The 14,497-nt window shown below is 54.0% G+C and overlaps 7 protein-coding genes across 7 annotated transcripts; 3 read left to right on the forward strand and 4 right to left on the reverse strand.

Annotated features, from left to right (window-relative positions):
- Nucleotides 1–60: 60 nt before the first annotated feature.
- On the reverse strand, nucleotides 61–1,583 carry NCU16552 (hypothetical protein). Its single transcript, XM_011395384.1, has 2 exons — nucleotides 1,336–1,583; nucleotides 61–1,080 (listed from the first exon to the last, which is right to left on the reverse strand). The coding sequence occupies exons 1-2, from the start codon at nucleotides 1,454–1,456 to the stop codon at nucleotides 455–457; spliced, it is 747 nt and encodes a 248-aa protein (XP_011393686.1). The 5' UTR covers nucleotides 1,457–1,583; the 3' UTR covers nucleotides 61–454.
- Nucleotides 1,584–1,599: 16 nt separating this feature from the next.
- On the reverse strand, nucleotides 1,600–3,544 carry NCU06743 (hypothetical protein). The gene is made up of 4 exons (XM_958422.3): nucleotides 3,393–3,544; nucleotides 3,201–3,238; nucleotides 2,544–2,903; nucleotides 1,600–2,457 (listed from the first exon to the last, which is right to left on the reverse strand). Exons 1-4 carry the CDS (start codon nucleotides 3,429–3,431, stop codon nucleotides 2,403–2,405), a joined length of 492 nt encoding a protein of 163 aa, XP_963515.2. The 5' UTR covers nucleotides 3,432–3,544; the 3' UTR covers nucleotides 1,600–2,402.
- A 165-nt stretch (nucleotides 3,545–3,709) lies between these two features.
- On the forward strand, nucleotides 3,710–5,301 carry NCU06742 (hypothetical protein). Its single transcript, XM_958421.2, has one exon. The coding sequence runs from the start codon at nucleotides 4,044–4,046 to the stop codon at nucleotides 5,016–5,018; it is 975 nt and encodes a 324-aa protein (XP_963514.1). The 5' UTR covers nucleotides 3,710–4,043; the 3' UTR covers nucleotides 5,019–5,301.
- On the reverse strand, nucleotides 5,178–6,682 carry NCU06741 (cytochrome c oxidase subunit VIb). The gene is made up of 4 exons (XM_958420.3): nucleotides 6,476–6,682; nucleotides 5,855–5,967; nucleotides 5,617–5,680; nucleotides 5,178–5,536 (listed from the first exon to the last, which is right to left on the reverse strand). The coding sequence occupies exons 1-4, from the start codon at nucleotides 6,519–6,521 to the stop codon at nucleotides 5,505–5,507; spliced, it is 255 nt and encodes an 84-aa protein (XP_963513.1). The 5' UTR covers nucleotides 6,522–6,682; the 3' UTR covers nucleotides 5,178–5,504.
- Nucleotides 6,683–7,014: 332 nt separating this feature from the next.
- On the forward strand, nucleotides 7,015–8,155 carry NCU06740 (hypothetical protein). Its single transcript, XM_958419.3, has 5 exons — nucleotides 7,015–7,271; nucleotides 7,373–7,388; nucleotides 7,557–7,622; nucleotides 7,706–8,039; nucleotides 8,103–8,155. The coding sequence occupies exons 1-4, from the start codon at nucleotides 7,206–7,208 to the stop codon at nucleotides 7,846–7,848; spliced, it is 291 nt and encodes a 96-aa protein (XP_963512.1). The 5' UTR covers nucleotides 7,015–7,205; the 3' UTR covers nucleotides 7,849–8,039; nucleotides 8,103–8,155.
- On the reverse strand, nucleotides 8,010–9,123 carry NCU06739 (peptidyl prolyl cis-trans isomerase Cyclophilin). Its single transcript, XM_958418.2, has 2 exons — nucleotides 8,471–9,123; nucleotides 8,010–8,396 (listed from the first exon to the last, which is right to left on the reverse strand). Exons 1-2 carry the CDS (start codon nucleotides 8,789–8,791, stop codon nucleotides 8,280–8,282), a joined length of 438 nt encoding a protein of 145 aa, XP_963511.1. The 5' UTR covers nucleotides 8,792–9,123; the 3' UTR covers nucleotides 8,010–8,279.
- A 405-nt stretch (nucleotides 9,124–9,528) lies between these two features.
- On the forward strand, nucleotides 9,529–14,470 carry NCU06738 (protein transporter sec-31). Its single transcript, XM_958417.2, has 3 exons — nucleotides 9,529–10,157; nucleotides 10,219–13,738; nucleotides 13,807–14,470. The coding sequence occupies exons 1-3, from the start codon at nucleotides 9,952–9,954 to the stop codon at nucleotides 13,849–13,851; spliced, it is 3,771 nt and encodes a 1,256-aa protein (XP_963510.1). The 5' UTR covers nucleotides 9,529–9,951; the 3' UTR covers nucleotides 13,852–14,470.
- The last annotated feature ends 27 nt before the right edge of the window (nucleotides 14,471–14,497 follow it).

A 14,497-nucleotide genomic window follows, 5' to 3' on the forward strand; every position in this document is an offset into this window, starting at 1 on the left:
TGTTCGTTGCCACTGCATGGCAATCGCAGTATCACATGGCGAGTATAATGAAGGGTGTCAACCAAAATCCTGTCTCATTCTGCCCATGGACCAGCCGAGGGACACAAATGCCTTGAACATATTGCCCTAGCTACCTTGCATTACCAGGACGTCTCTCTTCCAAGTTAAGGCAGCGCAATCTCGTCGAGGTTTCAGTTTTCATCTTCCATCCATCCCCTGTACCTATTCTTGTAAACCCCTTCCATTCCACATGTTCATGCATTCTCCCCATCATAATCCCTCTCATTGCCTCGCTTGGGCCTCCCCCGTCTAAATCCTCTTCCTGATCCGTTTACCCTCGCACCCCGGACCCTCTCTACCCATACCCCCTTCGACAAGAACACCCACAGATAGACCATTTCCAAGCCCCCCCCCCCTTCTCTCTCTCTCTCTTTCCAAGACCTTATCAATCCACCTAAGCACCCTTATACCTATACCTCAACCCGCCCAACTCCCCCTCCGGATCCACCCCCGCCATAACCACCTTGGCCGCCACTGTCGCCGCATATATCACCCCCGGCAACGCCGCGAGATATACCTTTCCCACAGCATTTACTCCCTGGGCCCCACCAGTGACAAGACCAGTCAACAGCACCAATACACACAACCCCACGTTTAGATACGGTAACCACGTCTCCAACGGCGAGGGTGTAAGAACGCCGCCAGCCCCGTACTGGTTGGGAAGCCTCTTATTTTTCTTCTTTGTAGTGGCTGAAGAAGAAGAAGAAGAAGCCAGAGAGTCGACAATGGATAGTCCAGTCTTGGTAGGAGGTAGTTTGACCGTGATGAACGTCGTGGCGGCTAGGGAGGTAAGAGCGAGGAGGGAGAAGATTGCTGTTGTTGTTTTTGTTGATGATGTTTTTGTTGTTCCATGTGAAGAAGGGAAATGGGAAGGAGAAGAGGAAGAGGCAGGAGGCGACAAGAAAAGGACGAGGAAGTAAGGAACTGAAGCGATGGCGGGAATGAGCAAGAGGAGTGAGCGGAATTGGGAGTTGCGTTGGGAGTTTTGGGTGGTGAGAGTTGTGATGAGGGATTCTTGTTCTGTTCATTGAGTCTTTTGTTTAGTACTTGGGTATGATGACTTGTGATGAGGGCGAGGGTTGGGATGTGAGAACGAAGGGGGTGATCGTCATGGGTTGAGTACCTTTGTGTGGGTACGTACGAGGGGAATGCATATGAGTGAGGGTTGATTCAGTGTATAGGTAAGTAGGTTAACGAGAAAGCGTGGGTTCTGGAATGGAACAAAAGATTTGATAGGAGAAAGGAGCAGAAGACGGAAACATCATAAGCACATACCTTGCTCGTCCATAACCTCGAGCGCATTTTCGTCATCGGCCTCATCTTCACTTGGGTACCGAAACGTCTTGCGAAGGCGCGCGGATGCGCCGCGGCGATGGGATCGAAAGCCGCTGTCCATCCGTTCTGCCTATGTTCTCGAATAGTTAAGCAATGAGTCACTTAGTTCAGACCTTGGTATATTCTTTTTTAGAAGATGTGTCAAACAATTAACGAACAAGTTGACGTTGAACTGGAGAGAAGAGAAGGTCTTGGCATCGAACGAATGAGAACTCCAGGCAAGTAATGACGGAATTACGTTCAGGGTTATGTATGTGTATTTGCGTACCGGTAAGTTACGTCCATGAGCGGAGTGGTAATTAACAATTCTCATTCAAAACTGTCCGATCTCCTGGAACTGTCTCCTGACTGCAGGCCAAGAACTCAGGGGTAAACAGCCCGGTGTAAACAATGACACTGATGAGGCTGGTGAATACGGCTATATTGGAGTCTCTTTCCCGAAAGACGACCCCTGGTTTTAACCTGCTTTGAAGAGATGCGGACTCATCAATGACTCTGCCACACTCCGTGTTGATGGGAAAGGAAACCATTTGGTAAATGCCCGAGTGTCTGTCCTACGACACAAACAACATGGGATTGGCTATCTGAAGGCTGTTTCTGTCCTAGAGAGCCAAACTCTATGCCTCTTGGTAGTTTTTCCCCGAACCTCCAGTCTATGCACGTCCAGCTTCCACCTTTCCGAAGTCATCACGTCGTAAACGCACTCGGCCAGAGTAGACGTGCAGAAAGCTGTTCTTGATGGAGGTATAGAATCACGAAAATGAACGCCGCGAGTGAAATCGATTGACCGCAAATGATGACCCTGAATGCAGAAGTTTTCCGAATGATCTCTATCCACCAAACTCCTCACAAACCACTCACGGTTCCCGGCGAGTAGGTGTGCAATTGCTGGTCGACCCTTTCACTCTTTCTCGTGAAGACTTAAGAGTACATGTCGTGCCCATGCTGTTTTATGCCTGTTGTTCAGGCAACCCAAGATTGAGAGAGATTATTCCGCCTTCCGACATTTACGAGGGAGGGGCCTCACCGCGGCCGGCGCGGCCACGACCGAAACCACCACGGCTGTTGGGAGACAAATGTTAGTCTATCTGAACATTTGGCAGAGAAAAAAAGTAACCTTGACGGCCTGAACAGCGGGAGCAACTTACAACTGGGGAGCGAACTCGCCGGGGGCACCACCCTCCTTACCCTCACCAGCCTCACGGCGGCGGTAACCGCCCTCACGGTCACCACGGCCACGGCCACCGAAGGGGCGCTCGCGGCGCTCCTCACCACCGAGCATGCCACGGGGGGGAGCGTGAGACCGCTGGGACTTGATGTGGGTAGCGGGGACGATCTCAGCGGGGAGGTGGAGCCACTCGCGGAGGTAGTCGAGACCCTCGGGGGTGAGGGTGTAGTAGTAGTACTGCCACGAGAACTGGGTCTTGACGTAGCCGCGCGAGGTCAAAGACTGGCAAGCCTTGATGACATAAAGGTTGCGGATGCCGGTCTCGTGGGTCGACTCATAGCTAAACGGGTGTCACGAATTAGCATGTGTTATTCGTTTCGCGTTGGCGAGTGTCCACGGCGGATAGAGGGCGAGTTCGTGCTGGCGTCTGTTTCTGTGTCTGCGCCGATTTGGGTCGATGTCGCGATAGCGGGCTGGAGTTCGTTTGATATGTTCGTCGTAAGGCATGATCGGTCGACAGCAGAAATGGCGGACGGCGACGAAACCCCACCCCCTCCCATCCAAAATACGTGCGAATCGAACGGTCCAAGGCTGGATGTGTGTGTATCTTTGACTGGAATTTCGGGTGGAAACCTACTTCTTCTCAGCGACCATGACGCCCTCACGGAAGAGGTACTACATTAAAATGGTCAGCATAACGTTCTGGCTTCCACTTTCAACTTGACGGCCCCCCAGCAATCATTTGCACGCCCTCGTTTCCGTCTCCAACAATGTCCACCCTCCTTCCGTTTTCAATGTCTGGCCGTCATAAAAAATCGATTTCGCATACCTCATGGATCGCCTTGCGGTCAGCCTTGGGAATAAGCATTTTGACGAGATGACCGGTGTCGACACAATTGGTGGTGTTGGTCCGGGGAAAGTGTCGGCGTTGCGGGAGTCGAGAGCTCAAAATTCGAGATCTAAGTGATTTGTGGGCTGCGTGCCGAAATTCCAATGCCATAGTAGGGTTGCGAAACTAGCGGGGCGGCACCGCCACACTTTCAGGAGTCTTGGCGCTTCACCGCCCTGTCCGACCTGGGTCAAGTCCGCAGATAAGGCTGGACCGTGTGGCTTGCCCCATCTGTCAGCGGCCATGACGGTTCTCCAAATTGGCGTCGCAGAGGCGAAGTTCATCTCCCAAAACGACTTCCTTTTCGAGTGCAACCAAGCAAAATCAATCCTGACGTTTCCAACGAACCGTGTCAGACGAATTTCCGGCGTGGCACTCTGATATTTCTCCGGTAGCGGTTGTTCAGCGTCATTGACGATCAAGACTTCGATAAGCACATCGTCGCTCCACAGCGCAGGGAGGCTGCCTTCATCTGCCATCATCGACATCGCGCCGTGGATCAAAGCATCAAACCTACAACCCAGTGCATCAACGCCAACACAATTGCCTACGATCTAAAAGTCTGCCGGTACCTTTGTCGTTATCATCGAAATGGATTCTACCAACACCCTCAACGTCCTCATTACCAGTATAGCCGGCACCGGCCTCCCACCCACTCTAACCTTCGCCCTTCCCGCCACAACAACCGTCACTGAGCTGCGCGACCGGCTCCTCTCCCGGTTGCCTGGCTCCCTGGAATCATCTGCCACCTTCCGCTTTCTCCTTACCACCAATTCCAACAAACAACTCCCTTCCTCCTCCACTCAGCCCCTCTCCTCCCTCCTGCCAGGTCTCGAAAACAATGACTTTCTCCCCCTCCGCCTCTCCCTCCCGCTCTGCGGCGGCAAAGGCGGCTTCGGCTCTCAACTCCGCGCCCAAGGCGGGCGCATGTCTTCCAAACGCAAGAAGAACGGCTTGCAAGGGGAAGACAACGGATCATCGCGTAACCTAGATGGACGACGTTTGCGGACCATCACAGAGGCCAAGGCGTTGGCTGATTACCTGGCCATTAAACCCGACATGGAGAAAAAAGAAAAAGAGAAGCGAAGGAAGCGGTGGCAGCAAATTGTGGAGCAGACGGAGAAGCGGCAGGAGGAGATCAGGCATGGGAAGGCAGGAGGTGGGGGGTTCATGTTGGATGGCAAGTGGGTGGAGGATAAGGAGGAGCTGGATGAGAGGACGAGGGAGGCGGTTATGACGGCTCTGAAGAAGGGCGCGTACACGGATAATCTGTCGATGTTGGCGGCTACGGCGGCTGCGGCGAATGCAGCGAATCCTCGGGAGGGCGGTTCGGGGAGTGGGAGTGGGTCGTCTTCCGGGGGTGAAGCGATGAGTGAGGATGAAAAGGAGAGTGAGCGGGATGGTGCGGCTACACCACCATCGGAACCGGAGCCGGAACCGAAGATGGTGGTGGACCAGGAAAAGTTAAAAGGCAAAGAGAAGGAGACGGTGCAACCGAAGGCGCAGATCAAGACCTTCGCTGGCTTTGATGACGATGATGAATTTATGAGCTCTGATGATGAGTGAGAGTTCGATGGAAGATGTCATAGACTCATGGAGATCTCGGTGGTGTAAGTTGGGATGTAACGGGTGAACCTGACTCTCTTGACTGCCTCGGGAAGACAACTCATAGATGGCGTTATCGGGAGTTTGGTTTTGTTTAAATTGTCTCATGAGTAGCGAATAGGGACAAAGGGGGTTTTCATGATACCACATACTATACATCTAGGCCACATCATACAAAGCCTAGTGAAATACTGAATTCAGTTCAATGAAGGAGCGCTGATCTGATTCATTTTTTTCATTTCGATAACATCACTTCAGCAAGATGCAACGGGAAATCTTCGTTGCGCCAACCCCAACATACTCTCTATGTGCATTCGCCAATACTACCAAGAGCTTTCTAATACAACTAGGTTTGATGTAGGGTGAAGTGAGTCCTGATAGGTGGTTGACTTTTGTCATCATCCACCCACCAATCTGTGTCGCGTCATACAAGCATTTCAGGGGTATTTACTCCAGCTTGACGGGGAAGTTGCCAGCCTCTGTAAGAAGTTGTCAGTGAACATGCCCTTTATCGGCCCTTTCCTAGCAGTGAAAAAAGGATTGTTTCCCCGTTACGTACCACGCTGCTCGTCCCATCTCTGGTACCAGCCGCTGGGGCAGAGAGAGCGGTAGGCGAGCCAGAACTAATAAACAGCGAGGTGTCAGTCAGCATTCGGGTCCCTTTTCGTTTCGTAGCTTTGTCGTCCTCAGTCTGGCTTTGTATCCCATCCGGTCCCCACGTTTCCCCTTTCTCTTTCTCATCCGGCAAAGCAACAGCTGACGGCAGTGGTGAAATTAGTGGTGGTGGTGCGGCTAACCTGGCGGCAGGGAGCGAAGTCCTCGCCCTTGGCGAGAATGCACTTGTGGTAATCAACGTAGTTTTGCCAGCAGTGCTTGGTCTGGTTGACGTTGGGGAAACGGGCGTCGACACCTAATAGTTTTTGAAAAAACACGCAATACGTCAGAACACAGGTTTTTCTTTTTCTGGCGATTTCTCTTTGGTGCTGGTTTTGATGGCTCTGCTCGCTCGCTCGTGATCCGCATCCGCAAAGCTAGCAGCTGCTGGCATGGAGAAGGGGTGTTTGCCCCGTGCCGCGCAAAGTTCGAAGTTCGGGGTCTCCACAATGCACTCCTCTTCTTCCCCCGTGCCAACAGAGCTTGAGCTCTATCTTCAACCGGGGTATATCGGGGATTCCGGCGACATCGCGAGTGAAGGATTTGAAGGCTTGCTGCCGATCTTCGGCAAATTCGGCGGAGGAGCTAAATGTGTTTGAAAAGCAAGAGTAAGGGTGGTTGCATACCGGCTGCGACGTGCGTTTGTTAGCAATGAAATTCCGGCCCAGCGCAATGAGGTCACGGCATGATTTTTGGCCGAGGGAATTTAGATCTTTGCTTGGGGGAGCAGAGGTCCAATTCTCAGGGACTAAACCTGTACGTACCAGTGACGAACTTGAAGGGCTTGGTAACGCGCTCGTCGTCGGACATGTTGGCGGTGGTTTGCGGTGGTGGTCGCGGGGGTGGTGGTGTCTGGGAGTTGGTGTCGAGGCGGAAGCTCAATGGCTTGTGGGATTGGACCAGGTGCGGGTGTTGACGGGGACGTGGAAGAGCAGAGCTGCTGTGAGATTCTGACCTTTGCGTCGATGATGAGGCGAGGTGAGCCGAGTGGATCGATTCCACAGCACGGGTGCTAGCTTTTGGTAGCTCTGACGAATTGCAGTCAGTGCGCTGTCCTCCTTCCCCGTCCAGGCAGTGCCAGGCAATGCACCTTCTGGAAGCCAGCGCTTCGTCCGCTGTAGTAGTAGAGACTGCCTCGATCCGGAAGCCTGAGGCACCAACTTTCGCGGCACCTCAGCACTCATGCAGCGTCTTGGCAATCCCCGAATGGTGACGGCACTCCGACGGGCAATGATTCCCGCCTCGACCGAATCCGGGGACAGCTGGACGCCAGCTGCGGTGAGCTGACCTCACCTAACAGCAGGTGGAACCCACCCGGCTAGTGTCCGTGCAGCCGAACGAAGCTCAACGCTCGAACTCCCGCATCTTGATTTGAGGCGAAGAAGCCAAAAGTTCAATTGCCAACCTCGATCGCAAAAGCTGCTCTCTTCGTCCACCGCGGTAGCGCAACACCATCCCTCAAGACAAATCTCCACTCAATTCCACGTCGGCAAGATGTTCGCCTCCCGTGTCGCCCGCCAGGCTTTCCGCCAGACCCCCCGCATGATGCGCCCCATTCCCGTAAGAGCTATACCCGGTCTCGAGTCCGCGACTTTTCCGAAGCTTTGGGAGGTGCCATTGCGTCAGAGTTACTAACCATGGGATTTTTTGTCTTGCAATAGAAGGAGGAGCAGGCCGGTACGTGAACGAACAACCCAACCGTTGCATTCTACGACAACAAAAGCTATTACACAATTTGCCGGAGCTTCAGGAGCATCTACCCCAGTTGGCAATGGAGATGGAGGGTTTCAAAATAATTGCGCGAGGGGGGGATATCCGCGACTGACAACGTCATTTACGGTACAGCCCACACCGTCTCCCAGCGCCTCCGCATGCGCATCAAGACCATTCCCGCTGAGTTGTGGCCTCTCGGTAAGCTTGCACCAAGCTATTACACATATGGATGCCATCCTGGATCGAGTGCTGATAAGGGGGGAAATTGTTTGACTGAGTAGGTGTTGTCGTCGGTTTCGCCGTCAGCGCTGCCATCTACTCCATCACTCGCCACCTTGTCGTTGACAAGACCATCCGTCTCAAGCGCCAGAACCGCGCTGCCGATTCGCACGCTCTCCACGCTGCTCACGAAGAGAAGCACTAAACGAACAACCAGGGATTTTTGTGCATGGGGCGTATGTTCGATAAGGGAACGAGGAAAGTGTTCTCGAGAAAGGTTGCCTCCTTTTTTTTTTTGCGTAGCATTGTACATGATGACCAGGAATCAACACGGTTAATCCTACAAAAGAGTTGAATGCGGTCAGACGGGTGATGATGGCTGTCATTTCTGTCCAAGTGAGGGCTCCCGAAGTGGTGTCCGAGTGACCTTGTCGATTTTGATGTCTAATGGTAAAAAAGAACCAACAGAATGTGATACACTTTCCAAAAATACACCCAAGTCCCAATGATGCCATTTAACGCCCTAGCCATGCAATGCTTTTCTTTCCGGGTATCAACACAGAAACTCGCTTCTCTCCCCCCGACCCTTGCCGGGGAGAGTCCATTTGCTGAAGACGGACCAAGCAATGACCGATTTTATTGCGGTTTCGGTCCAGCCACATCTAGCCCCTCGAGGCCCTGCATAGGGTCATCAGGCGCAGTAGCAGCCAAACGATCCTCCTCACTGACGGCATTCTCAGCCAGCCATCCTTCCTGTGAGCCAGCGCATTAGTATGAGTCTAGGTATAAACTGTGATTCCCGATCATCCCCCATAGACGAAACTTACCTGCTCCCAAACGGCAGTCTTGGATCCCAACCCTTCTTTCGCGCTCTTAGGGATCTTTGCCGCCGAGACCCTGATTACTCTGCCAAACAGCTCGGACTGGTCCATGTTGTCAATGGCCTCTTTAGCGTCTTCTTCATCCTCGTACTCGACATAGGCGAAGCCCCTGTGCGGATCCGTTGAGTCGGGCTTCTCATTCTTGGGCAGCGAGATATCGGCGATCTCGCCAAAAGGAATGAAGGCGTCGTGAATGGTGGCTGTCGTCACGGCGGGTGCAAGACCGCGAATGTGGACGGTGGCTTTCCAGCGCGTAGTGTCTGTCATGATCGGTGTTGTTATGGAAACAATCAGTCACAGAAGTAAGACTTGAGACGCCTCTTGATGAAAGTGACTGTAGCTTCTGTGTACTTTCAGCCGAGGTTGAAGGTCTAACGTGTGTTGTGTTTTGACGAGGCTGGATGACTGCCGCAAAGAAAAGGATATCGTTGTTTTGATGAATTAAGTGTGATCCTTATCTTGGTGACGTCTCTTGTGAGTAATGACTGTCGATGTGTAGGTTATGTACAAAGATCATTCATGTGCTGGATGTCGTTAAGTAATAGCGAGTGAGACATGGGAGAAACGTTGAAGTTCGAAAAGTCGCGACCCCACTATCGTGACAGCGGGGAAGCTTGGGCCATCCTAGAAGTTCATGCACCAGGCGCTTGTACGTCATCAAGAAGGGGTTCTCCCACAGTTCGGTTTGAGGGCTTTAGGAAGCACAGGTAGAAATGGTGCTGATGATTCACACCAGAATATATAGCTATTTGGATATTGTTGAAGGATATGTGTATATATAGTCTAGTCACCACACCATGTGGATGGAAAGAGGTCACAGTTGTCAGTACGAATGTAGTGTAGGTTGAAAACGAAGGGTTAGGGTTTAACATCGATTGGCCCGGGCTCTCATCTTGCTGTTGCCCCTGAGCTGTGCCGTGTGGGTTGCATCAGCCTTGAAGCCAGCAAGAGGGAAAGTCCAGTGGTGCCAACGTCAGGGGCCGGGGGGGGCAGCTGTTATGTATCCGCAATCTGGCAACAATGGACGGGCAGACGGGAAGCTCACTGCTCCGAACGCCTCTAACAACACAGCAGCACTACCCGCCTCTACTCACTGTGACTTCGATCCCATCCATATCACAACCTCCCAACAGACCGACACGACACCGACCACAGACAGCCTCAATCGCGGAGGGGCTTTGGTCGTCGTCTTGTCTTGTTACTTCTTTTCATGTCCAACTGCACGACCTGACGATCTAGAGCTCTAATACCACCCACCCACCCCAACCTTAATTAATCCACGCCACCCGCACTCTCCTCCCACCCTTCGACCAAGGCGGCCAGCTTCAGCTTCCCCTGATTTCCCCTCTTTCGCCCACCGATTTACACCGCCCGCGTAGCCGCATCACCACCCGCGGCCGACATTCACATACAACATATAAACAATCATGGTCCGGTTGAGAGAGATCCCCCGGACTGCGGCCTTCGCTTGGTCGCCCGGCGCAAACCCCCTGCTCGTAACGGGTACCCGGTCAGGTGCCGTCGATGCCGACTTCTCAGACGAGACTAAGTTGGAGCTATGGGATCTCAAGTTGGACAGCCAGGAACAGGGCCTGGAGCTCCAGCCTATAGCTAGCATTACCGCAGAGTCCAGGTATGCGTGAGAGTTTCAACACATAGTTACCCTTCGGGCGCACTAACAGAGACGCATATAGGTTCTACGACATCGCATGGGGCCAGCCCAATGACGAACATCCCCGGGGAGTTATTGCCGGCGCCATGGAAAACGGCTCGTTGGATCTATGGGACGCCGAGAAGCTGATCGCCGGCGAGGACGCCCTCATCTCGCGCACCACCAAGCACACTGGTCCCATCAAGGCCCTACAGTTCAACCCTCTGAGGCCCCAAGTACTCGCTACTGCCGGTGCCAAGGGCGAGCTGTTCGTCTGGGATGTGAACGACACCTCGGCTCCCTTCCGCCTCGGCACCGCTGCCGCCCACGATATCGATTGCTTGGCCTGGAATCCCAAGGTCGCCAACATTCTGGCCACTGGTGGTGCAGGAGGCTTTGTTACCGTATGGGATCTCAAGACCAAGAAGGCATCTCTCACCTTGAACAACCATCGCAAGGCTGTCAGCGCCATTGCTTGGGATCCAGAGAACTCGACCAAGCTCCTGACGGCTTCATCCGATGATACCGCTCCCGTCATCCTGCTCTGGAACCTTCGCAACTCCCAAGCGCCAGAGAAGACGCTCCAAGGCCACGATCAGGGCATTTTGTCGCTTTCGTGGTGCCAGCAGGATGCAGGGTTGCTTCTTTCTTGCGGCAAGGACAACCGGACCCTGATTTGGAACCCTCAGACTGGAGAGCGTTATGGAGAGTTTCCTGAGGCTACCAACTGGACTTTTTACACCCGTTTCAACCCCCACAACCCGAATCTGTCGGCCACAGCATCCTTTGACGGCAAGATCGCTATCCAGACCCTCCAGAACACGAACCCCTCGGCGGCTCCCGCGGCCCAGAACAACCTTTCTGATGACGATTTCTTCTCAAAGGCCGCGTCCCAGCCGCAGGCGGCTTCCTTCTCTCTGCCCCGGGCACCCGCCTGGATCGAACGCCCCGTTGGCGTTTCCTTTGGCTTCGGTGGCAAGCTTGTCTTCTTCAACAAGGTGGAGACAGCTGCTGGCCAGAAGAGGTCTTCCAAGTTGCAGATCTCCTCTTTCTCCATCGACTCCGACATTGGCTCCGCAACCGACAAGTTCGAACAAGCCATTCAAAGCGGCGACATTGCGAGCATCTGCGAAGAGCATATCGAGAACGCCAAGACGGACGAGGAGAAGGCTGAGTGGCAGGTGATGCAGACCCTCAGTGAGTCTGATGGGCGGACCAAGATCATTGAGCGTCTTGGTTTCATCAAGGACGAGCCGGTCGAGGAGGCTAAGGAGGCCGAGTCACCCATGTCTCCTGAGCCGAAGCAGGAGGATTCTGCATCTCTGAAGCCTAACGGCGGAGAGGCCAAGAAGCATAGGCGTGTTGTAAGCATGTGGGGAGACGGCGACGATGGCGAAGATTTCCTGTCTGAGATCGCCGCTACCAAGGGAGCCAAGACCGACAACCCCTTTAACCTTCTGAGCGTGGGCAACACTCACCTGGAGGATCAGATCACCAGGGCCTTGATCCTGGGCAAGTTTGAGAAGGCGGTAGAGATCTGCTTGAAGGAGGAACGATGGTCGGATGCCTTCTTGATCGCCAACTGCGGCAGCAAGGAGCTTGTGGAAAAGGTTCAGACTGCTTATCTCCAACAGAAGAGAGGTAGCCCCAGCTATCTGCGGCTCATCAGCTCTGTTGTAGCCAAGAACCTGTGGGATATCGCCTACAACGCGGATCTTGCCGACTGGAAGGAGACCATGGTTACCCTTTGCACCTATGCTGATCCTTCCGAGTTCCCCGACCTCTGCGAGGCCCTGGGTGACCGCATCTTGGAGTCTGGTAACAGGAAGGATGCCTCTTTCTGCTACCTGATCGGCTCGAAGCTGGAGAAGGTTGTCGGTCTCTGGGTGGACGAGCTTCAGGAGACTGAGCAAGCTGCCTTGAATGAGGAGGCCGGTGATTCCACCTTCTCGGTCCATGCCAAGTCCCTTCAGCAGTTCATCGAGAAGGTGACCATCTTTCGCCATGTGACCAAGTTCAACGACAGCGAGACGAGTCTCACTGAGGGCTGGAAGCTGGCCGCTCTGTACGATAAATACCTCGAGTATGCTGACATTGCGGCTGCTCATGGCCAGTTGTCGGTTGCCCAGAAGTATCTCGATCTTCTGCCTACCAGCTACCCTCCTGCGGAGACAGCCCGCAACCGTGTCAGGCTTGCCACTCAGAAGGCTGGTGCTCAGACTGCCGTTCGGCAAGCCACCCCCGCTGGTCGCACCACCACCACCACCTCCTCCCGTACCGCTGCTCCGGTCGGGTATCAGCAGCCCAGCTTGGTTCCGGCTCCGGCCAACCCCAGCTCTCTAAACCCTTACGCCCCGCCTGTGCCGGCACCGGTAAGCGCTGCGGCCAGCAACCCTTACGCTCCTCCTCTCGCCCCTGTTTCTGCCGCCGCTTCCCAGTACGGAGCCTCGTCGTCTACATACGCGCCTCCCCAGAACCAGGGATATGCCCCGTCAGGATACACACCACCCACTCAAAGCTATGCTCCTACGTCCGTCACTGGATATGGCGTTCCCGCTCAAAACTTTGGTCAGCCTAGCCCACTTGGTGGTCCCCCCAAGGCCACCGCGCCTCCAGTGCAGCTCAAGAGAGACGGTGTCTGGAATGATGTGCCCATGGTGACAAAGGCTCCTCCTCGTAGGAACACGCCAAGCGTTGCCCCCCTCACTTCTCCATTCCCTGGCCAACCCGGCATTGCATCTCCGCCACCAGCTGGCCCCTTCCAGCAGGGTGCGCCTACGCCGCCGCCGCCCCCGAAGGGTTCTGCGCCTCCGAGAAATGTCGGCGCGCCACCAACCGGCCCTCCCAGACCTTCTTCGGTCTCAAGCAACGCTACTAACCCCTATGCTCCCCCTCCGCCTGCCGCCGGTCTGCAGCCAACATATGGAGTCCCGCCCGCTCCCCGGACGGCTTCTCCATACAACCCTCCCCCCTCCGCCGCCGCGCCCCCAGCCAACCGGTACGCCCCTGCTCCTGCCACGCAGCAGTACACTCAGGGACCACCATCCGGTTCTGGAATAGCTCCTCCTCCGGCGTCTGGAGCCTACACTCCTGCCCCTCCAGCAGCCTCTCAGCAATATGCTGCTGCCCCACCACCACCTCGGGCGGGCTTCTCGGCACCTCCCCCAGCGTCTAGGCCTCCCGGCGGTGGCCCTCCTCCCGCTGCTGGTGCTCCTCCCCAGCAGCAGGCCCCTCCTCCCGCTGCCCCACCTAAGCCCAGATACCCTCCTGGTGACCGCTCTAACATCCCTGAGCACGCCAAGGAGCTCGTCGACATCCTGAGCAGGGACATGCAACGCGTGGCCTCCAAGGCCCCTGCCTCCTTCGCTCCCCAGGTCAAGGATACCCAAAAGCGTCTCAACATCCTCTTCGACCACCTGAACAACGAGGAGCTGATCAAGACCGAGACCATTGACCAGCTGGCTCAGTTGGCCGGCGCGTTGGCTGGAAAGAACTACGATATTGCGTCCAAGATCCAGGTGGAGATTTCCAAAGAGAAGACGGAGGAGTGTGGTCAGTGGATGGTAAGTTTTCGTCGCCTTACTTAATGAACCTCGTTCATAACCAATATGCTAATTTATTCTCTGTTCAGGTCGGTGTCAAGCGTCTGATCAGCATGAGCAAGGCCACTCCTTAGAAGGATTATGGGGTCAAGTCCTCGTCGTCTAGTTCTACTTGTACAGACTTAGTTGATCAGTATAATTTCATTTTTCCAGAACGGTCCCCGCGGAAGACGAGAACGAGTAAGTTGTAAATAGAACACTGACGGGTGCCGAAGCGGTTTCACGTGTCGTTACCATTGTCCATATGTGGAAACGAAAGTGGAAGAGGAAGCGAAAGAGAAGGAGAGAGAGAGAGGAATAGCCGAATTTAGCGTTGTGGATAAAAAAAAGAAAACAAAAGGCTTAGATTGTTTTCTGCTTTGATGATGGTTTATTGATTCCATTTGCGTTGAGTCGGTAGAATGTAAGTTCCGCGTATAATCCGATAATCAGTAAATGAATCATACATAGCTTTGAGCTAATACTGGTTGGTCGACACTGATCCCATAACTTCCCATTCCGATCTAAGTGTGGCATCGACAACTATAGAATGGACAAGATCAAGATGCTGTGGTTGTGTGGAAGTCGTGGCCTACCACACCGTTGTATGCTGTGAATTGCTTCATAAGCACTTGAGTGGAATTAGACGACAAGTATAGCGGTGTCTCTTGTAGGTAATATAAGAACAGATATTATAGAGCTGGGAGAGAAACCACAGTCCAACAAACAGCGAGGAAGACA

The sequence above is a fragment of the Neurospora crassa genome, linkage group II (assembly GCF_000182925.2).
Source record: "Neurospora crassa OR74A linkage group II, whole genome shotgun sequence".
Lineage (NCBI taxonomy): Eukaryota > Fungi > Ascomycota > Sordariomycetes > Sordariales > Sordariaceae > Neurospora > Neurospora crassa.